At 44.4% G+C, this 27,847-nt stretch overlaps 1 protein-coding gene across 1 annotated transcript in view; it reads left to right on the top strand.

Moving 5' to 3' along the window:
- The window catches only part of PCP4 (Purkinje cell protein 4), a 205,804-nt gene that overhangs the window by 88,847 nt on the left and 89,110 nt on the right, over positions 1–27,847 (top strand). Inside the window, exon 2 of the mRNA XM_085624040.1 lies at positions 15,199–15,250. Coding sequence (XP_085480166.1) covers positions 15,199–15,250 — 52 coding nt within the window. The remainder of the gene's footprint in view (positions 1–15,198; positions 15,251–27,847) is intronic.

The following is a 27,847-nucleotide window of genomic DNA, read 5'->3' as shown; positions in this document are numbered from 1 at the left end:
AAGATTATACTTAACCTTAGAACAGTCCCTATGCATGCTAAAACATGACGCACAGGAGTGTTCATAGCTAGAAGTGAATGACAATGGGCAAGGGGGGGGCACTGGCCCTTGCCATGTATCCCTTATTCCTTGTGGGAATTTTGCACGCTCAGTTCCCTCTGAGGTGGAACCCCTATGGCGTACCAGCTTAGAGAATCTATCTGATTTAGGCAGTGCGCACTGTCTGTAATATGGTGCCTAACACTGAGGATTGACTAAGTCCTACTTTACCGCATCCTAGAATATTCCCAAATAGGGGAGGGGGGTACCCACTGCCAACCCAGAGCATCCCCGGCGGGGAAAATGATCTGCTCTGTTAAAGTTTAGGTTTGGTTGAACACTGGACGTGCCAAGTGTTCTATTGACATAGTAGCCCATTGTGCCTGACACCTTGTTACACCAATTATTGGGACAGCCGCACACTATGTTGGCTGTCCGCGTCCCCACCAAGCGTGGTAAAAGTGTCAGAATCCCAGGTTCCCTGTTACATGCTAGCTGCAGCACACTTCCAGTGGACCCGCTGGGAGATACCACAAACCGCATTGGTCATGAGAACCTTAAGAAGCACCCAATTTTCACCTGGGCGTACCTCTAAATGGAGTTGGCTTCACACAGCTGTAAGGCCAGAGACACACCTCTTAAACCTATTACTGGTTTATGCTACTTGGCACCCTTGTGGTTGAAGCTCTATGTTTGTGCAGCATGCGTGCCCCCGGGGCAGGATGTTGGTGAAGAGCAGGTGTCTGTTACCCACACGCTTAAACTTATCTATCGCTAACTGCCCATGCTTGGGTTGAAGGAAAGCTGGATGCTTCACAAGGACTGTAGACTTAATGCTCCCATCTAGTATGACCCCAAAACTTAGGGAAAACCCAATTAGTAAACAGGCTCTTCATGGTACATCTACCCCAGCGTTGACTCTCAACGTGTTTGGGACACCGGGGCAGAGGATGCCCCTTCAAGTCTCAGGTTCTAACCCAAATATGGATAAACCAGGGGGCAGACAAGTCTGTGGGAACCATACGGGAACACACAGAGCAAATGCCTGCCCTTTCCTAAGTATTAGAATGCTGAATAGTCAATAATACCCTGTCACCATTTGGCTCAAACAAAGCGTTTACCGGACTATTTAGCACCACCGCACGCTTGTTAGATGACAACTACACCACCCACCTGCTGCCCTCGCTAAAGAGCGGGTGAATATGTCTTAACTGAAGCGACCTGAAACCTGCCCTTGGTTGCAGAGGAATGCCCCCAGTGTATATCTGTACCTGTTACTAAATGATGCCAGCAGGTGTTCCTCATAAAGGCCTAAGCTTTGGGTCGGTGCTAAGCTTAGTGTGCTGCCGGCTGGTGTTTTTTGGGCCTCTGACATTACCTCACGATATATAATAGGAGACCACGCTACACCTACACCTACAACACGCCAGTACCAGTCGCTTAATAATGCTTGTTAGTTGTATCAGATAACTGAAGCCACAAATCTGGCTTTGCTGCATAGCATCTTGAAAATGCTTCCATTCTGAAATGGTGGGACTGTCACCTTTATGTGTTTGAACTAGCATTAAATGTCTCCCTTCAAAGAAAAGCAAGCTCAACCATGGCTTGTGCAGCAAGCACTGTGTCGCAATGCAACCGATGTTAACTAAATGACGAGGCAAGTTGGTAGGTAGTGGTCTAAAGAGCTGCGGTCGGAATGGAGGTCTAAAGCATTAGTGCCAAATAAGAACCGCCAGGAAACCTCTGCCTCATGCATGAACTGGCCAAAGGGCCACTTCCCCAAAAATCGGCCACAAACCAGTAACCCCCATGATATCGCAATCTAGACATACACCCGGGGGGGGCAAACAGGCGACTCTTTTAAAGGTGAAAGAACGTGTGAATTCCATCCTTGCCACCCGGGCATAATACTACGTTAGAACACCACCGTGATATAATACCAATAAACGGACAGCCGGACACAGCCGTGCCACATCCAAGAAGAGCCCTCTATGGTGCAAAGCCCCCTGAAGGGAGAAGTACTGTTCCTGCCTACTTCAAAACCAACAAAACTAAAGAGAATAGGACCTCACTGGAGTGCCCCACCTTGTCCCCACTGACATGCACTAGCGCTAGTATAGGGCAGGGAAACAATGACCAACTGGGTGGTCACTCGCTACACCGATTGGGTCGATTGCCCAGACAAAACTGATATTGAAACAATTAAAACCTACATGGTCCACGATTAACTCGGGCGCCATGAGACCGTCTTGAACCAGGACCAGTGGACAGCGAGTCACCCGATAGTCAGTTACATATTGATGGATTTGAGACAAAGGCACCATCCAAACTACTGAAACAAAGTTGGCGAGAATAGTTCTATGGAGAAAAGCATTGAAAGAATCGCTCCTCAAAGGCAAAGGACATAACTACCCGCTTAGGTTGCTCGCGCTTTACAAATGTGGATTATTATTATTACCTTGCTGGGAAGGATGGAGCGATGCCCGTTATCGGAATTGGTGAATGAAGACATTATTCATTCATGTACAGCCCAAATGTGAGAAACTGCCCCCAAGTGGTCTTACCGCTTAATGGCACCCTGGCAGTACAAATTGGTTTAAAGCACCAATAATTAACCCCAAACTGATATACTGATTTGCCCCACCCAGGGTACTCTGTCCGGTAACCACCAAGACAGACGTACCGCAATGCCACTGAAGGCAGAGTAAAACACAATTTTTGACCTAGGGCTGTTCGCGGCGACACATACATAGTGACGCCCAGTATTGCGCAAAACTAGAATCGGCATACGCGCGCGCTACATACCGCAAGGCCGTTCTAAGGAACACCTGACAATTGTGCCACTATAAGCCAGGACTCCTGTCAGGCTGCCACTTCCTTTTGCGCCACACCTCGCTCCTGCCGTGCTGCCAATCATAGTAACCACAGCTACTAACCCGGGTACTCGTGCAAACGTGAAAATTCCACCTCTTCCAAGCTCTCAAAACTAAAAGGATGGCTTGGGCAGCTGGCTACAGTGATTTTAATGCCAATTGCATTAATCCATGCCTTTAGGGTCATCTCTACAATATATTCAAACACTGAGTATGAAGTTCCTATTGAGAGATGAAAAAAGAAAGATGCTAACTGTATGGTTGAAACCAATGGAAAGTCGGAGAGTGATCTCCTTAATGGAAAAAGACCCTCACACACCTGATAAGTAGGTGTCTTGCTTCATCATCGGGTCTGCTCCTACTCGGGCCGGCGCTGCAATGTCCGATCAGGCACCCGTTGAGGGGCCTACTTCTCGGAGATCTTTTTTCCAGAGCCGATAGGTGAAGTGCAAGTGAGGGTCCTAGTGTCAGTACAAGTGAAGGTGTTGTGTGCGTTAAAATAGGGAAAAATAATCCAATCCAAAAATAATTTAATGAGTGTGGTTACTTCCCTAATTATAATGAAAAAAGCGCGTATCGTCACTTTAATGTTGTGTAGTGATACGCTAAAATGCCAATTGCATTAATCCATGCCTTTAGGGTCATCTCTACAATAGACAGACAGCGCCAACTCGTGGCAGACTGTCCCAAGCGCCAGTGAGCCATTAAGTCACGAGCAGCGCACCAGCACCCACTTGGTCAAATTACACAGTAAACTTTGTGCTGTAATTTAGCCTAGTGGCCGCTGTGTGAGTTGCCACTATGTAGTGGCCGCTTAGTATTTTGCCGCTATTTCATTGCATCCCTGTAATCAATACAATAGGGGCACTACACCTACAAGTCCATCTTATGGCTTAGTCAATGCTTCTATTTGCATCAGGTAAATAAGCCACAAATCTGGCTCAGTTGCGCAGCCAACCAAGAGCTAGCCGCCCCCATCCATAACTGCCAAGGTTTCAGTTTGCTATGTGTGACCTTTTCATCATCTCAGTGCAACTATGAGGGACATTAAAGGCCTATGACTGTTTTTTTTTCTCGAGCAAAATCTAACAATGAAGATGAGGGAGACATATCGATATCAGCAATTACGCAAACGTACCCCTGTACTGTAGCCTACGGGCCATACAATTCGTAGCTCTGACTAGTTGGATCATAGTGACCGTTACCGGTAGTAACCCCACAGATGGCGCCACTTGCCACACCCTCAGCTCGTTGACCCCACCCATGAGCCCACGCATGCAAACGAAATGACAAACCGGCTGTAAATTGCTCCTTTACGTGGCACCTGTGCATTACAAGTGAAATATTATTGCTTTAATCATGTACCCTAAACCTGTGTTTCCTCTAAGAAAAACCACCCCTTCCCAACCTACCAATATAAGTTCATCTATATGGCTGTGGAACTGAACCTATATGGGTAACCTAACAGCACCCCAAGGCCCTGATATGAGGAGACGATATGGTGTTCATCAAGGGAAACTTCTGTTTCATGAATTCTCTATACCGACATATCTCTCATAGTGTCTAGTGACCAAGCCATCTTTGCCCTTTACCTCAGCATTGCTGGCAGACACACATTCGAGCCAAGAGAAACATACATATACAAGCCAACCAGAAACTTCCACTTTCAACAGTTAGCCTTAGAGAAGGAAGGAGCGTGCGCACTACAGGATCCAAATGCACTACTACCCTGAAATACGTTGTGACCAGAGCAAAGTGTGTATAGAAACACCACTACGCTGCGTGAAAACTCGTGCACTAATTCCTGGATGGGCTTAACATACTTAAAACATTTAAAACACATGCGCTAAAATCTGTGATAGAGTGGTGTGCCACCCACCTAGATCTGGCTGTTTCTTACATCGCATCCAGATATATGATATAACTCGTAACCTCAACCTGCACAATTCAGGGCTGATGGCTTAAATGGAAACCACGAATAAGACCCAAAGCGAACCCGGCGGGCCGCGCACCCGCAAACCCCAAGAGGGTGATCGCTCCTCACCACAGCCACCACGCAAGCCCAGGGGACAGTGGGGGGGGTGCAAAGGAGGCCGTGGCTGCGCACAGGTACGGACAGCCCGCCAGCAGGGATCTCATAGGACAGAATGCAGTCAGCGGCAAAAGGGCACCGAAGAGGGGGTAGCGCCACCCTACGAGTTCCACGCGCTATCTCTTTTATCAAATTCGTGCACATTGGGGAATTAGAAGCGTGCCAAAGCCCTAGTTATACGATATCGTGCCATACGAGGGACCCTAGCAAGGGGTCGCGGTAAGCGCACTACGTTCGGCCTTTAAACCACAATCAAATCATGTAATCTGCGGTTGGCTAGTGATAACTATGCTGAACGCTCTTCGCTATCTCGAGCATGCACGACCAAGACCCTCGGTTTAAATCGGCATCCAACTGAACCCTCCCCCTCAGGCCCAACATAGTTCTCTCACCTGAGGAGAGGGGCAAAACAGTGCGAGTACCGAGGGGAACTGCCCCAAATGGCAAGACTCACCGCAAACAACAACGATACCATCTCCGACCAAAACACAGCGAGGCCAGGATACGACCGCAAACAAAGTGAAGCTGAAACCCGAAGACGTCGATACCGGCGATACAGGACAGCGTGTCCCGTGGAGCACCCAAATGGCGTGCCCCAGACGGCGTGTCTGGCGCGCAATAGAGGACGTCCAGATGGTGGGGGAGGCCTATATAGACCTCCCCCAGTCCTCGCGCACAGGAAGTGACGCACACCTTGCGTGCCGCACAAGGCTGGGGGGGGACTCCTCCCAGGGTCCACGACCATAAGGGGGGGTGGGGTGCCCCAGTGGCACTAGAGGGCGACCCTCTTTAGTGGCCCCATGTGGGGGCCTCGGGCAGCCGCATTTCCTGCCTCCTGTCAGCTCTTATCGATCACCTCCGCTTCCCAAGGTATCGTCAAGAAGCATGTCATAACCCTTGTTTCATTACTCAAAGCAGGGCTCGCGTTACTTCCGGTAACCTTAGCTTACCTAGGGGCATATCAACAAGGGCTTTATCTCTGCTTTTTTGGCTTTAAAAGCCAAAAAAAACAGAGATAAAACTACCACCCTACCAGCAACAGGGTGCTAACGTGCAAATTGGCATGTTAGCACCCTTTTACTCTACGCTTCCCCTTGCATCTCTAATGAGATGCAAAGGAGGCGTTCCAGAGTAAAATAATAGGAGAAATGTCGCTAAGCGACATTTCTCCTATTATCAAGAATATCGCTAACCCTGTTAGAGACAAAAAAAGCAGCGCTAACCTCGGTTAACGCTGCTTTTTTACGTCTGGTATTTTTCTGACTTAGCCATGATATCCTATGGAAGGAGGATATCATGGCTAAGTTTGTCTGTCCCTATCAACAATCTAACTTGAGATTATCGCTGGGTTTCCAACGATAATCTCACGTTAGCCACTTAGCGTGAGGATTTTTATCGCTATTGAGATAAGCGTTGCTAATAGCACGCTATCTCAGCGATAAAAATCCACGCTAGCCGGCGATAATTATCCTAGCGCTAAGTGCGCTTAGCGATAATTATCGCCGGTTGTTGTTGATATGCCCCCTTGCGCTGTAGACTTCCGCGAAATATTGTCTTACATTTACAGACCTCGCCCCGGGCCTATGGGGGGAAGGCTCGCGAGAGTCCTAAACTGAGGCTAGTGGAAGGCAGTTCCACCATGCTCCTATAGATCGATGCAGGCTTTGGGGGCGTGCTCTCATGACGTGGAAAGGACTGAAATGAGAACAGGTCTAAGTGCAATTACAATACAATACAATGTAACCCCTTAGCAGCCGGTCTAACTGCACAATTTGCACAACTCATTACAGAGCGTGAAATGAGGTCCAGCGGGCTGGGCGCGTTCTTTCTCCTCCTCCCAAAGCTATTGCAAGAATAAATCACAGCTGGTGATGGAAAGAAAGCAATTAGAACCGACTATAATTAAGCACCTACTTGCCGCACAATTCCCAGAGGTGCAGAAGGGAGTGTATTTTAGCCCCATTCATAAAAACAGACGAAGATTTTTACAGAGCGCGAGTCAAATGATTTTCAGAGAAATGAAACAGTTTAAGTATTAATGTTTCTAATATTCCTCCTCGTTTCCTTTTTTTCCTCCTTTGGGAGCTGGAGGAAGGCTGATGGCCCTAAAAGTAATTTTTCAATTTTTTTCCATATTAATGCTGATTTTGCGGGTGTTGAGCATAGGGACGGGCTGGGGAGTTTAAAGCTGTCCTGGAAATAATGCTCAAACCAGCCCCGCTCCTTTCTTCTCCGCTCACTGCCTCTCTTTTTCCTTCCATTAATTCTCTCCCTTTCCCACCCACCTCTCTCATTTCTCTCCTCCTCTCTCTACCTTCCCCTGATTGCTCTCTCTCTACCTCCCCTCTCTCTCTCTCTCTTTCTCTCTCTCCTTTCTCTCTCTCTCTCTCTCTCCTCTCTCCCTCCCTCTCTCTCCTCTCGCCCTCCCTCTTTCTCTCTCTCTCTCCCTCTTTCTTTCTCTCTCCTCTCTCACTGTCTCTCTCCTCTCTATCCCTCTCTCTCTCTATCTTTCTCTCTGTCTCTCTGTCTCTCACTGTCTCTCACTCCTCTTTGTCTCTCCCTCTTTCTCTCTCTCTCTCTCTCTCTCTCTCTCTCTCCCTCTCTTCTCTCTCTCTCTCTCTCTCTCTCTCCTCTCTCTCTCTGTCTCCCTATTTCTCCTCTCACTCTCTCTCTCACTCTCTCTCTCTCTCCTCTCTCTCTCTCTCTTTCCTCCCCCTCTCTCTCCCTCTCTCTCTCCTCTCTCTCTCTTGCTCTCTCTCTATCGCTCTCTCTCAGTCTCTCTCTCTCTCTCTCTCGCTCTCTCTCTCCGCTCTCTCTCTCTCTCTCTCCTCTCTCCCTCCCTCTCTCTCCTCTCTCCCTCCCTCTCTCTCCTCTCGCCCTCCCTCTTTCTCTCTCTCTCTCCCTCCCTCTCTCTCCTCTCTCCCTCCCTCTCTCTCCTCTCGCCCTCCCTCTTTCTCTCTCTCTCTCCCTCTTTCTTTCTCTCTCCTCTCTCACTGTCTCTCTCCTCTCTATCCCTCTCTCTCTCTATCTTTCTCTCTGTCTCTCTGTCTCTCACTGTCTCTCACTCCTCTTTGTCTCTCCCTCTTTGTCTCTCTCTCTCTCTCTCTCTCTCTCTCTCTCTCCCTCTCTTCTCTCTCTCTCTCTCTCTCTCTCCTCTCTCTCTCTCTGTCTCCCTCTTTCTCCTCTCACTCTCTCTCTCACTCTCTCTCTCTCTCCTCTCTCTCTCTCTCTTTCCTCCCCCTCTCTCTCCCTCTCTCTCTCCTCTCTCTCTCTTGCTCTCTCTCTATCGCTCTCTCTCAGTCTCTCTCCCTCTCTCCCCCCCTCTCTCTCTCTTTCCCTGGTTGAGAAGACTCTACAACTGTCCATCAAACTCTACATGAAATATTACATTTGGGGCAGCAAAAGGTGGCCTGGATATTATTCCAAGCCACACTTAATAATGATATCTCTTAGGTGTGAAAGGATAGAAGTCAAGAGAATGACAGAGGTAAATGTGACAAATATCCTATGGGCTTTATATATCACTTGCAGATACTACCTTTAGTCATGCGAAAGGAAAGTCTTCCACCTCTGCATCCGAATGCACCGGATTTTATGTTTGGAGGCCCAGGGCCTTGACTCCTTACCAGACTGCTAGAGTCTCCCAAGAGTAAGGATGAGCTATCTAAGGGTAAGCCTGGTGGCTACTTAGTTTAGCATATTGGCTGAATGACTGAAAAAGGAATATGATAATGAACTAAAATAATCCAGAATAAAATATAAATACACATGGATCAGCAGGTTATGGAAAGAGCATTAAGGGATTTGTCATGGATGCTACGGCACAACAGACCTAACGATAACCGCCACTATAACTCTTCCAAATCTGTGGGATCAGATTTCAGCAAAGAGGAGATTGCTAACTTTCCCTTCCCCATTCACTCTTATCCATTTACACAAACATTTCACCCCCAGTATTAAGGAAAGATCCTGTATTGTGTTGCAATAGCTTTTATGCACTGCTTCCAACCTTTATGCGGCATTGCAGCTCTTTACACCAGGCTCCGCACTCCTCCTGCACCCAAGGTTAGTGGTTAATCCAGTGTTCTTGGTTATTGCTGGTTACTGGGATTAGTCTTGTGCTCTCTAGGAGACTAGTCCAGGCATTTACCCCTGTTTGCTGTTGGCAGTAGATTTAATTAATAGGAATTAGTTGTAATCATTAGTGGGGGGTATGTGAGTTCATGCAGATGGTTGGTGGGATTATTGAATGGACTAGAAGAGATTAGGTACTGATTGCCTTCAGAACCATGGTTATTCATGCAATGTAAGAAAGAGAACTGATTAAAGCGGAAAAGCTATATTATATGCAGATGAGACGTTGCATGATGTAATCAGCAAGTAAGGTGGCTTGCTAGTAGAACCCTCAGAGCATTCGAAAAATGTAAAACTCAAACTTGAGCGCCATGGGCGGTCTTTATATACTGCTAACAACATGGGGCACATCACCATCACTTTTTCAGGGGAAATTTGGAGGACCATTATACAACATACTAGTGAAGTGGGATGCCAGAAGACATGCAATGATAGGGCAAAAAATACACACACTGGGCAAAATGCCAAGATACACAAGCTGTGCAATGAGTCCATCATCAAATCGCCAAAAGAAGCTTATTACAAACTGATGCAATGATGTTATAATGTTATTACACTCGGATGTGGTTAAAACGCTTATAGACCAGCAGAAGCGGCAAGGGTCCAAGGGCCCAAGGGAGGCAACCAGGAGGCAAAAAGAGAGTTTCATTCCACAATAGGGATCTTATGACCCCTGTTATACCTGCCACAACACAATGACACATGTCTGGTCTCACCGATGCTAACAATATCTGTGTCAAAAAGTCCTTTCCCATTCACCTGCCCTCAGGGAGGGGGGAGACCATATCCTTGCAAGATCTTCACATTTTGAGAAAACAAGAGGTACATTTGTCCCAAAATCACCAGTTTACTAGCCGAAAAATACTAACAGTGGACTCTGACAACAACTGCTGTCAGAGTCTATGAAAATGGAAACAATGTGTCTACAAATGTCACTGCGCTGCTCTGAGAGGTGCGCCCCATTCTCGTGAAACACCCTTCCTCTCTTCATCATAGCATTCAATGAAAGAGAACATCAAGTTGTTTATTCCCTGATTGATTAATGCCCCTGGGATTGCGTAACATTCAATATTTGCATATTGGTAACTCCACCGGGAACTATAATACACTTTGTACATCAATATTGTTTTTAGCCTTGGAGCCACATGTAGCAGGCATTACCGGCCATTAAAGGCCCGTTCCATTCGGATCAGGCCTTTAACAAAGGAGCAGGCCTTTAATGGCTGGTAGAGCCCACTATGGGGGGGGGGGCTTTAAGGCTATTAGAACATTCCTTGAGGACAGAATGTTCTAATTTGTAAAACAAAGGCTTCACGGTGCCCGAGGGGGTTGAAATCCCCTTGGGCTCCGTGAGAGCTTTGTTCACAGCCACAGCTGTGAACAATAATGGAATGTTGCTCTCCGGGCTTCTACCAGCGATTAGAAGCCTGGAGCACTCCATTGTCTTCAATGGAGTGCTCCACATTCCAATGTTCTAATAAACTTTAAAGCCTTTCTCCCAATTATGCCCAATGCTGCCTCAATGTCACACCACCACACCAGATCTCCTCAACGTGCTCCTCTAGTGATGTTGTGTAGCCGACCCAGCACGGGTCTGAATGAGACTACAGGGAGTCAGAGACAGAGCTCTCCACCGCAGCGGGATGCACTTCTGGTCAGACCTGGGAGGGAGGCCGGGCGTGTTTTACTGTGAGGCCTTGCTGGCTGACAAAGCTCTGTCTGTAGGAATGGCTCATTGAGTATCCTGAGCACTGTGAACTGTCCATGAATGGAGGGCGAGTCAATGAAAAGGTTGTAGCCCATCAGCACAGGTTTAGAGAGGGGGGAGGGGTGCCTTTCCTTTTGTCACCATTCCTTGTCTTGCATACTGCGCCTCCGAACTCAGTGTTAAAAGACACTGAGCAGGGTGAGCCTGCTCATTTGACAATACCTTAGGGAAGGGCACCCCAAGGAATATATCACCCGTTCTCAGCGATGAAATACCAGCAGATGCATCTGCATGCAGGCCCACTGAGGTGGTAAGCAGAGGTCGATAAGTCCAGCAATGGGAAAGCATGGATGCTGTAGTTGGAGGGAAGGGTCTTCACACAAGAGGCTGGAGCCACTTAGGCAGGAGGGAAGTTCTTTGTTTCATGGCCGGCCCTTAGGTTACAGCCACAGCCTGTGAGGGCTGCATCCTTCCTCCTGTCCTTAACTCCCAGGCTACACCCCGCACTCAGACTCCAACAGTGCATGCATCCTCACATCCATACAACATCCACACTCAACATTCTACACACTTGCCCACTCAGCCCATGCAAACTCAGACTCATCATGCCACTGCATCATTCCCTTCCCTATCCACAGGACAAGCCAGACTGTCACTGGGCATGATGTCCAGGCAGATCGGACCCGCTGCCAGGCAATGCCCCCGCTTCGAAGGCCACAGGGCGTGTACCCGCAGCCTCAGCAGCATCTACTCATTTTGGCCCCTGCATCAGTCCATGTTGCGCGCGTGCGTACCCTAAGTGGGGAAGGCGTAGTGTCACTTACCTCAATGGATTGAAGCAGGGAGAAAGTGACTATGTCATTACGTAGAAACCTAAGCAGCCTTTCCAGAGAAATTTTGTTATGGAAAAGAAATACTTTACAGAGTAACCACAAACGAGAAGTGTACTTGCAGAGTGAAATATGTACTTACAAACTGATTCATTGAAAGGTATAACTGTTAAAGAATAACCATTTAAATAAAGGGTTAAATATGCTCTAAATTAATAGGTTAATGTTGACTTTAAGGTGTAATTTTAGGGTCACAGATTAGGGCAAGAGTTCGGGTTTAGGCAGAGGTTAGGTTAAGGGTTATAGTTAAGGTAAGGATGACAGTGTTAGCGTTCAGTTTGGATCAGTTATAGAGTTATGGGTAGGTTCAGTGTCATTGATAGAGTTTAAATTAGTTTTTTTTTTTTAAGTTAGGGTGGATGTAAGGCAATTTGGCTCTGAAGGAATTCCTTTTAAGAGGTTCATTTTAGGAGTCCTTGATGTTAAGTTAAAAACATGATGTTTCTCTACAGTGGTTTTTGTATAAAGCAATTACTCTACAAAGGTATTCCTTTTAATTATGATACACATCAGAAGTCTAGAGGGCGCCGTAAGGCACACAGCCTCCCACAGGCCATTATAGCATTGGTTATTTAAACATATGCATATGGAACTCGCAAGTTCCTGCTGTGACAGCATTCATACTGCAACACATTACGTGGACACTGGAGGGTGTTTATTCAATTTTGTTCCCAATAAAGAATAAATTGTCAGCCAGCATATTTGTTGATATGTTTTCTGATGAAATTTTGTATTTGTATTCTTTAGACATGTGTGACCTTTTAATATGGGATAAACAAAATACCATATCTCCTTTTGTCCTATACTGCCTAACCTTCTAAACTAAATCTTATTGAGTTATTTCCACCAGACTCACTGACCCAGCCTGCATAGGAACTGGCCAAAATGAGTATAACTGTATTTTCTAACAATACTACTGTCATTCGATAAGGCCTTATAATGGGACAAGCAGATGGTAGTAAATTACACATTCTATAACGCATACCCTCCATTCCCTCTAATTACAGAGTCTTAATTATGAATGCAAATCGATACATAACTAAAGTATATGCATCAATAACAACAATCTACAAGTTTCTTCTAGACTAGAAAATGCATGCAACTAAGTAGTATAGCAACTCATAATTTTGCATAGAATATGACTAACAACAACGCGTATAACTAGCGCTGAAGATTGACTCCATGAAATATCTTGCTACCAGCCTGAATAGCGCTTCAGTGTCTAGTAAAGAATAGGAAGCCCTATATGAACATGGAATACAATACACAGACGTTTGTGTCAGACATATACTGGCCTCTGTCCAATACCCCTAGAAGGACGCTCTCTTAGAAGCCAACATATGATTGGTTTTTCTTGGTCGTTGCCATAACGGATAAGTCAAGGGTATCTGACCTTATAGAGCAGACCTCCCTCTCAATGCCCCTTCAGAACAATGGGTTCATGCTGGTAAGCACGGTCAGGGCCGCACTGGTTGGATAGTCAACCTCAACCATGCTTTGAAGTCTAGTAAGGAAGCCGAACCCGCTCCAGAGAAAAAGGACCCACCTGCTGCAGATTACAGCAACATTTTGAAATAGGGGCTTAGTGCTCACAAGATTGGGTAGCCCACCATGCACTAAGTTCAGAATCGTATCATGTTATGCTATGCAGATGTGTAGTGTGCACTATCACCCGCGAAGCTAACTGGGAAATGCCAGAAAGCTCGAAATGTATTTATTAATTGGAGCTTAATACAGCACTATGGGGTCCATTAGGATGGAGGGCGGATGTCCTCCACCGGGCGGGCGGCAGCAACCGCCAGACCTGCGGCAGACATCCACCCGCCATCGAAGCCCTGAACACCACCGGTCCGATTAGCATTGCGGTCGTGACCGCAGCGGTGTGATTTACCACCCGCCACTTTTCCGCCGGTTGCAGTCCGCCCGCTTGCCTGGCGTGCGGAGCTGGACCGCTACAATTGTGGCGGATCAGGGCCAAGCACCGCCGGCACGATTATGATGCCGGCGGTAGCCAGCTTTCCGCGATGTCGGAACCGCCATGGAAAGGCATGCGAAGAATGTCTCTGGGGGTCCATTGCGGACCTCCAATGTGTTGGAGGGGTGTGTGGGTGCACTGGGGGGGTACCCATGGGACCCCCACATGACCCTGTACCAGGTGGCAGGCACTGTGCGGTGTCTGCAGCAGAGTGCAGGGACATGCAGGACATGCTTGTTTGGACATCGCGGCAGTGCTGTTGGCAGTACCGCCCACCACAGTGTTAACCGCTGCTATCCGACCGCCGCGGTCGGATTTTCACTGCGGAGCATAATAATTGGACCGGCGGTTTTCCTGCGGTCCTGGCGGGCGGTGTTTTCCCGCTACCATGGTAGTCGGAGTGATTTTCCGACCGCCATGCTAATGGACCCCTATGTGTCTCCTTTCGTATATCTCAGAGTGCTGCACGGGGACAGCCACGGATTTTTAAGTCGATGAGGGAAGTTAGAATCCAGTTGGTGCAAAGCGGACCTGGTCTATTATTTCTTTGAGTGCTTCCCCCCTTTGTGATGAGATCAGGTGAAGGCGGTTCAGAAAAGTTCCATTTTCTGGCCTTTCCTGAGATGTAGATGTTTAGGGTCTGCTCTGGGAGCAAGGTTCATTGCACAGCAGTACTTAATTTGTAAAATATTAAGTGCAAGGGCTCTGACCTGGAGTCCACTGCAGTTTGCACCACCCATCGCCCCTGTCATCACTGCCAAAACAACTACTAACCATCTCCCTCGCATGAAAATGAAATGCAACAGGTGAGATTATTCCAGGTCCCCAAAGCTGAAGGAATGGCTCGGGAGGCAGGTATTAGCAATTTAAATGTATATTGTAGTCCTAAACTACAGTTGTTCTGCTTAAATCTAAATTAGATAAGTAGCGCCACCATGTGGTCGACTGTTCTAAGTATGGTGTTGACATTTAGATGCCGGTGCCGTGCACTGGATACTATTAAGTGCCGGTGCTGGGCACCGGCTCAAATTAAGCTCTGTTGCACAGTGGGGGCCAAGCACTCCTGCTGGTTTCCCTTATGTTTCATCCTTTTGAGCTATCGCTGCCTAATAAGAGACCAGTCCATCTCTGCAAAGGTGACAAAAAATCTGCTCAGTTTTCAGTTCTGTCTGGCACTCAATGACTACTACATTTGACGTCACAATTATAGATGTGTCGCGCCCGGGCAGCAGCTTTCTTGCAGTGGGCTGCCCAACCTTCAGAGGGCCCCCATTCAGTCTTACATCTATGAACATCTATAGTCCATGGGGATTTTGAGGGGTGCTCCTCGCATCTGCAGGTGGCATTAAACCACTGAATTATTTCACTTCAGTGCTTTGAGGTTGTGAAAAGTGACCGATTCTCGTGACAGTTGAGTTTACCTACCTGTTTTAGCTTTTAAAAAGAATAAAACAAAACGTCTGACACTTTTCCTCCTCTTTTTTCAGAGAAAAGGATCTGGGGCAACTGGTAACAAAGACAAGACATCTGGTCGGAATGGTAAGTTCATGGCTATATCAGTTTAGAAATAACTCTGAATATCCTGTCATGGTTTGCATGGTACGATTGAACCGGAACGTATAGATACAAGGATTATGAAGCTGTTTCACAAATATTTTGTTCACAAATATTTTACAATTTGGTGCTCAGAGAATTGCTCTGTGGGAGGAAATTCTATCTGAATCAGCCAACACTGTCCCTGCTCATAGGGGTTACCACTGTGGGCCATTTGGTCGTTCTGAGAGTCACTCAGGGAAAATCTACCAACATGGGAGCTCCTCAGTGGTTTGGTAGATGAAACCAGCACCAACACTGTACACTTGTGGGTTTGTGGGTATTTACACATTTTCTAAGTTACTCTTTAGGTTTGCCTGCACATCGCTTGCACTATGCTTGAGAAATCTATTGCTCTTAATATAAACTTAAAAGGGACTTACGTCCCACCTCCTCTCTTTCCAGGCTTCTCATTGGTTCCTGTGTGTGCCACTTACCTTTCCTCAATTTCTATTGGCTGTAGCATATTTTCTTGCATTTACCAATGCTTGTTTCCCTTCTGCTTCTCTTATCAGTTTCCTGCTGCCAAAATACTGTTAACATCTGCTTTGCTGGAGCTATATTTTCATAAAGTTTTGCCTTTTACTCTTGCAGCATATTTACATAACAATTTAGCACTAGGAGAGATTAAAGCGATTTGCAATGACTCACAAGATGCTGCACGGCACCGCCAAGACTCAAACCGGGATCCCCAGCTCCCGAGTCAGCAGCTCTGGCCGCTGCACCACATCCTCTCCACTCTCATGTCAACTGTCAGGGAGCTCTTTCCTTTTTCTGGACAATTATTCATGAAAACAGCTCTTTATTCATTACATAGGCGAAACCGATGCATTACTAATGCTTGTTTGAAGAGCAGTAGAAAATCCATGTCCAGAGTGGTACATTTAAAAGGGGAAGAGGGCAAGAGTTAGCGAAGTGTGTTTAATGCTTTTAGTGAGTTAGGACACTAATATTTGGCATCTTTCATTCAAATGGTCTGTGTTTTGGGGCATTAATCAATTTAGCGGCCCACAGAGTTATATGAGTTGCAGCTCTGCCATAATGATTTTATTTCACCATTATTGCAGTGGTGAATTTTTCCACATGACTTCTCATCTAAAACCATCTTGAAATTATTTTTTTTTTTTAATTTAGGGAAAGGGATACTTCATGTCATAATGTTTTCATTTTATCATATGTATTGAATGATCCCTCAGTGCTGTACTTACTGGACACTGTGACAAATTACATGTATCAGTGGCTAGATAATTTATATTTAACACACATAGCACACGAGGAGAGTAAGGAACCAAAAAGACATTGGGGCAGATTTATGTTTCCTGGCGCATCCCTGCAAATCAGCAGGGATGCGCCAGGAAAGATGCGTCACGCAAGTTTACCCTTGCGCCACCACAGATGCGCCGCATTTACAATGCAGCGTATCGTGGCGCAAGGATAAACAGATGTGTGATGCATCTGATGGCGGAAGGGCGGCGCATTGCTGGAGTCGTGTCGCAAGCACAACGCAACTCCAGCAATGTTTAGGGGTTGCCCATACCTAACATGCTGCGTCATGCCTTACGCCTGCTTCAAGCAGGCACAGGGTTTTGACGCAGCAGCGTCGGAAAAGTGACTCAGTGAAATCTTGTTGATTTCACTGCGTCACTTTTCCGAGGCATTTTCCGATGGAACGCCCACCCTGCATACATTAAACCTGACGCAGGTTTAATGTAGCGCAGGGCTTTACAACGTGACGCATCTCCCTAGATGCGTCACGTTGTAAATAAGGCGCAACATGGCGCATGGTTTACGCCGCCACTGCGTCACAGAAGTGACGCAACGGCGGCGTAAATGTCTCGCAAGGGGCTTATAAATCTGCCCCATAGACTCAATTAAAGACTTTAATGCAGGGTGTGTGAGCCAATAAAATGTCAGTTTACGCGCTCTTATAAAAAATCTGAAAATCTTTCCCAGATTGCTTCAGAGTTCTTGATTCTCTCTTTTTTAAACAGTTGCCTTTTCAATGCTTCCTGAATACACACAGTTAGGATTTAGTCGTCAATGTTTGATTTTTAATGAATTTTATAATCTTGCAAAATATTTATTTTGGGCCTGAAAATGGCTATCCGCGTGATTTGTTTTTGACGGCTGTTCAGTGAAACCATCTGTTCGTTATTAATCCCTTCCAAAGAATGATTTATAAATCCACCACTAATGAAATTCTTGCTATAACTTTAGTTGAAAAATGAGAAACCTTCACACTTTAAAAAAAATGTGTGACTGTGTACTGTTCGTTGCTTTGCCGATTCAACAAGAAGTTTCTTACTTTAGTTGTAACCAAAATAATTTTGCGGGAGTTCAATACTCTCTGTAATGTGTTTTTGTTACATTAAGGCTGATAGCTGCTCATTGAAGACATGAAAGTTCATGATGAACATACTTCTACATTTTTTTTCTTTAGTACACGTGTTCCCTCAGTTTGACAGCAGCTAATTAATCCTTGTTCTGCGTCTCAATTAATTCATAATGAAAGAGAGACAACTTGTTCACAGCTGTTTAGTCTAACTAGTCACACACATAAAATGAAAATGTTGATTTTACAACACTAAATTAAAATAGGACATGTTGGGATTTGCTGACATGCTCACATGGAAGGGTAAAACTGGCACCACTCAATAGCATTGATCGCATGGTTCACGTCTGGCCTGTCTTACTATAGGTTGACAAAGCTGTCCACCTGGCCCTACTGCTAATGGTCTTTTGTGGGTTTGATAGTTTTATGCAGGGGCTAAACCTGAAAGTAAATAATAATAAATCCTATATTTTAACATGCGGGCCAAAGACCACCCGCTCAAAGATGTTTTTTTAGTGGCCATACACCGATAAAGAAAACATTGGACTTTAGCTAAAAGGGAATTCTTTTTAGCGCAAATTTCAAATGGGACCATTTTCTTATTCCAAAATCCCAGTCAATGGAGGCGGCCTGTGAGTCTTTGTTAAGATTTGCAAAAAATTTAAGACATAAACCACCCAAAGAACTCAAAAAGCTGTACAGAAGTAAATGACTGTTGGTGGGTACACATGGCGCAGCAGTTTCGGGACAAACATCTGTAAAAACCCTCCAGGCAGCAGAAAACAAGCTTTAACATGGTTTTTAGGACTTCCCAGATCCAAATCAAGTATTTATCACTCATAAGGAAATGGGTCAAGATTTCATACAGGATACAGTGGGCTTGCCCCTATCTTGCTGTGGCTAAAAATCTGATCCACTCCGGAGTTAAGTTTCACTCGGGGAATAGTGGAAGATTGTCTGAAACAGACTAATTTACTAGATACACCATGGGTTAAGTATATAAAAACACTTTTCATGACCTAGGATTACCCAGTGTCTTTAAGAACACTAGTGAGATTGGCTCGTGCTCAAAGGCCTTGGTATAGGACACATACCATGCCGTAGAGATGAGGAGAGATTTAAGTAAGTTCTAGACATGGTAACTGTTCGCTCATATATCCCTTTGTCAACCTGCAAATCCATCTATCATGGATAAAGGCACCAAAGCATAGATTTTATTTAACCCGCCTTCGAGTAAATGTGATTCAGTTCATGGTGGCATTCCCCTTTACTGGCATGTGGTTTGCTTCATTACCCTGCCGCCCATGCGACTGAATGTCCTTATAGTCCATTAAGCACTTTATGGTATTTTGCACTTTATATGCTGATTTTAGAACTCAGTTTTTATGCCCAATTTTAGCTGAGAAAGGTTTTAAAACATATTAAGGTGGATTATCGCTTTTACAGCGCTGTGAGTCCCCAACAATCTGTTACGCAGTGTTACATTTTATTACTCGGGCGCGGAGCTTAAGGAAAAAATATGCAGTATGACTCAGCGATGGTGCCATTGAAGGGCAATGATGATGTACAATACTGTAAATTACTCTTGTGAGTTTAATGTGTGCGATATATTTGTAACTGTTGTTAACATGCTTTTAAGGCCTTTTTTTGACTAAATAAAGATTATTTTGATTTGATGTGACATATTTGGATTTACTGACATGCTCATGTGGAAGGGAACAACTGGCATCACTCAATAGCAGCTCCAAGGTTACACTGCTTTGAAACACAGAAGATTTGTGTTTCGCAATGGGTAGCACAGAACACTCTTTTCCTGATAGCTTTTAGGAATCAGGCCAAGAGTGACAGATTGTAAGAAATTGGGTTATTAGTTGAGGGGAGTGGAAGCCCTTCTCAAGCAACAACCACAATCCTTGTTAGAGTATACCACAGAGGTCACAAAAATTAACCTGTGCTTCACTCTCTGGTAGTTGGCCACAAAAGCAGTCAGGCCTAAATTAGAATCCATGTGTAAAGCATTTATGCAGCACACAAACGGTAATAAGTGATAATACAACACAAGAAAAATCCCACACAAATAAAAAAAAATGGAGCAAAATGTAATAAATGAAAAGACACCAAAGCAAATAAAACGTAGAACTGGAGCTATACATGTTTAAAGTTTTACCTACAAGGGCAAAGTCAAAAGGTAAGGCTGACTGCGATGGAGCGTAGTTCGGCTACATGAGGTGTATTGAACCCTCTCTCAGCTTACCTTCGTTGTTAGAAGACATTTAGAAGAAAAGTCACTGAGAAGGTATAGTTCAGTGGGCAAGGCAACCAGCTCTGTCAGAATGGGAGGCGTCATCATCCGGGAGCTTCTGGACAAAGTTCGTTTGAAGATTTCTACTTGTGTACTTTGTCACTTTTTTGGGAAGTTGAACATCTCCTGCAGAACTAGGCTGTAGGCTGTAGCAGGCGAGGCCGAATACTGTTGTTCGGGGGTCCCAAGTTTCAGGTGTCAGCAGGAGGAGCACCTTTAGCACCACTTAAGAATGTCAAGACCTTGGGAGATCAGGTCTCCCTCGAGGCAGAGGCCGGGTGCAGCGTTCAATATCTCATGAGCTTGTTATGGTATCTTAGCTCACAAAGTAGGCCAGCCAACTAGCCCTTGGAGTCACTTTGGCAGTCCTGGGTTCAAGCAGCTAGGCAAGCCTCAGACAGCAGGGAGGCCCTCTGAGGGTACAAGGCAAGTTTCAAACATCAAGGCAGTACTCTGAAGTACAAGACAGGCCTTCTGGGGGTTCTCAGCAGGTTCAGGAGTGCACTGAAGAGTTGGTCTGAAGGTTCAATATTTATACCTGGCACCATCCTTTGAAGTAGGTGAATCTTCTAGGCTACCCCACATCTAGTTTTGGAAAGCTCCTTCAATCCCCTGCCTAAGCTCCAGGTAATCTATGGTGACAAAAGGCTGGTATCAAGTTCCTTCTGAGTGTGCTGGAGGCAGCCCTTTGAAATGTAAGGGGGGGCAGGGAACAGCGTCATCGTACCTTTCCTGTCAGGATGGCCCATCACCTAGTTCCCCTTTGTCTCACTATCTGGGTGGGACTACACAAAGACCAGCTGCCACGCTATTCACAGTCTTGTAACCCAGGACACAGGCTGTAGGCACTAAGTGGGTAAGACAAGAAAATGCCAACGTTATAAAAGTGGCATTTCCAGAATTGTGACTTAAAATCTGACTTTACCATTGAAGGTTTTAAATTACAATTCATTTAGGTCCAAACTTGAAATTACCTATCTGTCCCTAATCTAAAGTTAGCACTTTTTAAATGTAATAAGGTAACTCAATGTTAGGCCATGCAGTAGTGAAAACAAATTTAGGAGTTTTTTACTATCAGGATATATAAAACCTAAAAACGCATGTCACACTTTCTAAATGCAGTATAACCTGCCCTAGGGATTGTTTAGAGACTACCCTGGGGTGATCTATACGTAATAAAAAAGGAAGGTTTAGGCCTGGCAAAAAGTGTATTTTACCATGTTGAATTGGCAGTTTGAAACTGCACTACAAGCTGCAGTGGCAGGCTTGTGAGACTTGTGTTAAAAGGCTACTTAAGTGGGTGGCACTAGGAGTGTTTCAGGAACACTAGTAGCATTTTTTACAGACCCTGGGCACATATTCTACCGTATAATAGGAATTTACAAGTAAATTAAATTTACCAGTCAGGTGTAGGCAGATTTTGCTATCTTTTATGGAGAGAGCACAAGTACTTTAGCACTGGTTAGCAGTGACAAAGTGCACTGAGTCCTAATGACAACAAAATTAATTCAGAAAACAGGAGGGGTGAAGGCAAAACATTTGGGGGTTATTCTGCAGAGAGTGCCAAGTCCAATATTGTTGTTATTTGTAACAGCAATGTATTCGGTCCCCAACAAATCCAGGTATAATTCCATTTTCATTTCCACAGCGGCGGTCGCCATAAACAAAGGGTGGTGAGGAGGGTGAAGGGAACGCAGGAGGGGTCGCACAGGAGGGGAGGTTAGAAATACAACATTTAATATTTTTTAAAACTTACCTTTAACCGCCGGCCGCCTCCAGCCTCTCTTCTTCCTGGGTTCGATCATCCCATGGGACAGACTCCCATCCAATCCCTGTGCTGCAGAGCAGCGTGGTGATTGGCCTGAGCTGGCTAGAAACTCGCCCTTCTCAGGTCATGGAGTCTGTGAGGTTTCTCCAGCCCGGCTGCTCAATACAGGGCTGGAGAAAACCTAATTGTGCATGTGTGCTTTGTGTTTGCTCGGCCCTAGACTTCCGGCCAAACACACATGAGCACTTAGGGAGTGAAGTGCATGTAGCTCTGCCCCTCCCATGCCTAGGCCCCACCCCTCCCTACAGTACTGGCTAGGAGCCAGCAAATGCAAAACAAAATGATGCAAGAACATTGTTTGATTTTACATTTGCTGGCTCTGAGCCAGGCAGTGGGGCGATGCTCCTACGCCATTATGGAGGAGCTGCCACTTTATTTCCATGTTCAGCTATGAGACACTAATGAGTTTGCTAGTAAAAAAAAAAAGGGGAAGCTGTTACATGAATTATTGTCCCAATGAAAAGAGAAAGTCAGCTCCCCAACCACAAATCCCAAATCTTTCTCATTATTTAAACCCAGTTGTTAAAGCGAAGTATAAGCACGGAAGGCCCACTCTCACTGCATCTATAGGGACAGTAAAATGTCTCATTTCTTTCAATCAATAAAAATCCATCGTAGATGAAGTTACACCTTCCAGGACCAACCTATTTGACTAGCTTTTTAAAAAAATTGTCCTTTTAGGAGAAGTTCTGAAAAAAGGATAGATCCACAGATAATTTATTGTGAAATCTTCCATCATCTTCCAGTTGACCTAACGCATCCCTTGATATGATTCTAAGATTGTGCTTATATTTTCACTGCACATTTGTCTATAAATCATTGCCTTGGGCCATCATTAAATCCTTGACATTTTGCGTTTTTCATCTTACTTCAATACATTAAGGACATTACTGCAACAACTGAGATATCATGAGACATCATCCTGGTCATACTGTGTAATGTTTTCAACTTACTGGTGACACTGTGGGGCATAATTATAAGGAGATTGCGCCACCAAAACGTAACTTTTACCAACGTTCCGGTTGCGCAATGCCATGCACCATATTTACAAACTTTTTGTGGCTTAACGCCGCTGTGCAAATATTATACCCTTTCAGGCAGGTAGCTGCGTGAAAGGAGCGTGTAATTGGTGATGCTGTGGGCACACCACATCAACAGTCATTACTTTTTAACGCTGCCCCAGATTTATAAGAATCTGTAAATCTGAGGCATCACCAAAAACGAACGGCATGCAATTGCAAGGGTTAGAATGGGGCAACAAGGAGAAATACCTTTTATTGCTTTTTCTATGTGTGCTGTATTCTGCAGCACACATAGAAATAGCAAACCCCCATTATGGGTTGTTTATGTGCGGGAAGGTACTCCTTCCTGCACACAAACAATCATTCCCTGCAGCGCAGGCACCCTTGCAGTATGACGCAGTGGTGTCGGTGTTGGTGCTCGGCAGTTATTTTTATTGCCAGCACTAGGGAAATCACAGGGGTGCGCCATATTGTTGTAAATATGTGCATCGCGGCGTTTTGGAAATGGTGGAGCACGGTGCTGTGAAATTTGCTGGAGGGCTGCGCTCCGCCATTTCATTGTTAATATCGCCCTGACTGCGTTCTGTAACCTGTTGGATCAAAAGAAGGTGGTGACGTGGAAATGTTTGAACCCCAACCTTGAAAACAATCAGTGTTGTGTGTGTGAAGTGAAGTAATAAGTAGTGTGCTGAATATACAACTGTTAATGACAACTACATGTATCTGTGTCTTTAGTTACTTGGTTTTTTGAATAGACAGTAACCAGGGTAGACCTTGGCAAACCTGACCTCAAGTGACAAAAATGTAGCAACTCCAGGCAACACAGAGAGTGGCGGACGGTCCATTGTAAGGCGGGAAACCCAAGGCAGTGCCCTGAGGATCCCAGTGAACAATTGACATCTCCATGTCTATTACAACAGGTTTAGAAAGGCTGAAGTCTCATTGCATGCAAAGCTGAATCTACTAGTGAATGCGAAACATGGAGCATTGAGACTGCACGGTGTTCTTGTGTAATGGCTGACGCGAGAAGCATGCCGCAGCATTCATGCAAGCAAAATCTTGCTCTCTAATTTCAATGAGAGTTTTTCATATTGAGCACTTTTGCAAAGCTATAAAATAGAAACATCAAGACAAGGCACACCACCAAGCACCCCCCTGGAGGATGATAAACTGTTCTGATCTGAGCTGCGAGCTGTGAACATCACTTGGGAAACACCAGGCTTACATCCTTTGAGGACAGGCAGAGTTGACTATCACTAACCAATGAACGCTATTGATCCACCTCGCCCTGAGAAGGCAGCTTTCAGTATTGAGCTGTTGTCAATTCTCCTTTGTCCAATGTCCACTGTAGATAGACAGTCAGACATGGCTGCAATCTGTGCGCACCCTGATCCTGAAACACATACCTGCTTATCATTGGTGTATTAAATGTGACTTCTCATTTCCGGCTAGAATGGCATGTCCAGCAGCAATACAACCAACAGCTGAGCCCTTCATTGGTTTTATTCACCAAGGAGACCAATTAACCTGATGCTGAGAAGCATATTGACAAGATAGGGCTATTCTTTGATATCGGATCTTTTTGGGGGGCGTGGCTTAGCGCACAGCCAAGATGGCCTCATTGTTTTGAGCTCCGTCGGACCTCCGGTAGGGACGCTCTTTTTCATCGATGTTCCGGTGATTTTTGGATCACCAATTTGCAGGACTGAGCGGCGGAACAGCGCAGGAGCATTTGGGCTAGCTCGCTGTGGTCGCGGACAGCTTCCCTGAATATAACGGTGCCCGGCGATATTCTACTCACGGCCTCACTTCAAAATGGCGGCCGTCACGATTACCTCATCGTTACAAGGTCTGAGGAGATAAATTCAACTCTTTCTGCTTGGACTTCTCCTTAATTACCTTGGGACTACATGAGACATTAATTTTATACCTCTATTTATCAGGACCTGAGTCTTCGTTTTTGCATTTCGCCAGTCGCTGACAGGATTGCTGAGGTATTATAATGCCTATGTAGTGGTCTTCTCTTCATCTGTCTGTACTTCAGTGGTGCATATTATCGCATGAGCAGCATGTCTTTGGCTTAATTCTAAGCTTTGGTGATTGTCTTCGTTTTTGCTGGCCGTGCAGTGAATATTTAATTCTGCTCTTTTAACACATCTCCTAGAGGAATTGGCTTTCAGTCTCTCAGGCATTACGACTTTGTTCTCTACGAAGTAATTTTTATAGTACTCTATGTTCATTCCGCTTTGCTACGCACTTTCTGTTAGTTGGTGTATCTACTGTATTTGTGTCCAATGGCAGACGGCATGGGTGTTACTCCCAAGGACAGGGATTTGAAAGGGAATCTGATGAGAGCCAAACAAAACTCACCCACCCCTGAGGTTCCAGCTAAGGGTTATTTGGAATCCGCTTCGACCTTGGACACTATACTACTCAAACTTAATTCTGTTCATGATATAGCACAGAATACCAAAACAAACACAGACTTACTTCAAGTTGAGGTGGCAGCGTTTCGGAATGACCTCAAAAGTCTCTCATTACATGTCTCCAATGCAGAAACTCAAATAAGCACTGTTGAAGACTTCACAAATAAGCTAGCTAAACATGTTCAAAGTATGAAGCGCTCCTTGGCTTCACTGAGAAGAGACCTGACTGAACAGGAAGATAGAAATAGTAGCAGTAACCTTCAAATTTGCGGTCTACCGGAACACAGTGACAAATCTGCTCCTTCAGGGTTGGAATTTTTGCTTACCTGGATTCTTTCTGTCCTGAACATTTAATTTCAAAAGGATTCTGAAATAGAACGTGCTCATAGAGTTCCCACCTTTAACCCTAAAACGCTATCTTCTCCAAGACTGGTGATTTTTAAACCTCTGTGTCATCAACACTCTGAGCAAATCCTAGCTCAAATAAGGAAGATTAAAACATTTCATTGGGAACGACACAGAATATCAATATCACAGGATTTGCTAGAGACACCGTCATTCGTCGAAAAGGTTTCTTGAATCTACTCTGAAGACTTATAGATATGAATATTCTGTTTTCCTTTGAAGGTCCCTCTCAAGTCAGAATAACCTCCAGAGGTCGTCCACAAATTTTTTATGAACCTGCAGAGCTTTCCACTTTTTTGGGTGATCAGTCTGAATCACAGATGGACTCCGAGTCTCTTCCTGGCACTACTCATCCTTAATGTCCTTATTGTTCCATGCATCCGGTGCCTTACCACATAGTGTGTGGTTAATAGTGCTTCTCTGTGTTCCTTTTTGTAATGTAACTATACACTGTAAATTATGTTGTTCTATATTAGATATTTTCTTTTAGCGGATTTCTCCTTTACAGGTCGTAAGCTCGTTGATATTTCTATGTATGTTATTTGAAGTTTACATCTGATTCGTTAGCACTATTTCGGTGCTATCTTGTTAACTTTTGGTTGTCATTGTGTTTCTATTTCCCTTCTTCTCACTTGCTTTCAAATCATCTTTTTATATTTCTGTCCTATTCCAACTTTGTTTATGTTTGCTACTCACTTCTTCTCCTCTTGTGAACTTTCTTCTTAGTTTATATTGATGAAATCTTTGTCGGTTTGTAATTCTAGATAGTTGGTCTTCTTTTGCCTTTTCTTTCTTACTATTTTTATGATAAATGATATATATATATATTTTTTCTCCACTTTCCTCGTTCTTTCTTTCTCTTTGCTCGGTTTTCCTTTCTTCATGCTCCTTGTACGTTTATTCTCAGTTTTGCTTGACTCTTTTCCTCCTCTCTCTCTCTGATTCTATGCTGGTGAGTAATATTTTTCTGTGTGTTTGTTACTCATCCGTGTCTTTGTCCATTATTGTTTTTCTTATATTCTTCTGCGTTTTGTTTGTACAATTTTTATATATGAATTCATTTTTTATCTTGATTTGTCTTTGCTTTCATTATTTATGTGCTTAAGTCATGAACCATATCTTATGTGGAATGTGCTATTTACTTCTTAACTCTACATATATTTTAGCATTGATTCTTAGTATTGATTCCTAGATGACAATATGTTGGTTACTCATCAAATATGATATATTTTATAGAATTTGTATTATTTCTTATTTGTTACTTACTTCCTAACCTTTTATATATTATACTATTCTTGCATAGATTATATCAATTTTTAAAGGGTTTGCTACATTAGTGGTTTGTGACTTAAAACGTTTTATATTGGTATTTTTATAATACCTCAATTTGCTATTTATTATGCCACTTATGAGTATTTATTATGCTTCAGGCTGTTATTTATATGACCTACTGTTGTTATTTATAATGCCTAAATTTGATATTTATCTGATAATATTGTCTCACTTTTCTATTTAAGATATGATAATACGTTGGTCATTTCTCAAATATGAGATATGTAATTTTTGGAACTTTTATTTTTGATCCCATTGATGGTTTATTGATAATATAGTACACATTATTATTTATTGTTCCGTTGCTTAATGAATTATCTATTTTTTGAGCGGTCTGCACTGTGTGTTTTGTCCTCTGTGGTTGCTCCTCCATGTTATTTCCCCCATGTTTATTGTCTATTGTCTTTTTTCTTTGGAGTACCCTTTTTCTTTCTTTTCTTCTTTCTAGTCTTTTTGTCTCCTTTTTCTATCTTTTCTTTTCTGGGACTTCTGCTTCGTTTCATTTTATACGTTTCCATTTACCCCTATATCTGATGACCTGTTGGATTGTTTTCCCTTTTTCCTTTATCAGTTGTTCTCATCTGTGTTGTCTTATGTCTATCTATGACTGGTCTAAATGTAATTTCACTTAATGTTCGTGGGCTGAATCACCCTGTTAAGAGGGCCAAGATCCTAGATTATTGTAAAAGCTTATCTGGAGATATTGTTCTACTTCAGGAGACTAGGATAGCCTTTAAGGAAGCTTTGCTTTTGTGGAAGTAGTGGGTTCTTGATGTTGCTTGTTCTGAAGCCTCTGGTAAAAAGAACGGGGTTGTGAATTTGATTTCCAAAAACTCTGGTCTATCTATTGTTACTGATGAGCATAATACTAATGGCAGATGGCTGCTTTCTCGCTT

Source organism: Triturus cristatus, chromosome 8 (assembly GCF_964204655.1).
Source record: "Triturus cristatus chromosome 8, aTriCri1.1, whole genome shotgun sequence".
NCBI classification, from domain to species: domain Eukaryota; kingdom Metazoa; phylum Chordata; class Amphibia; order Caudata; family Salamandridae; genus Triturus; species Triturus cristatus.
This window is presented reverse-complemented; position numbering and strand designations above follow the sequence as displayed.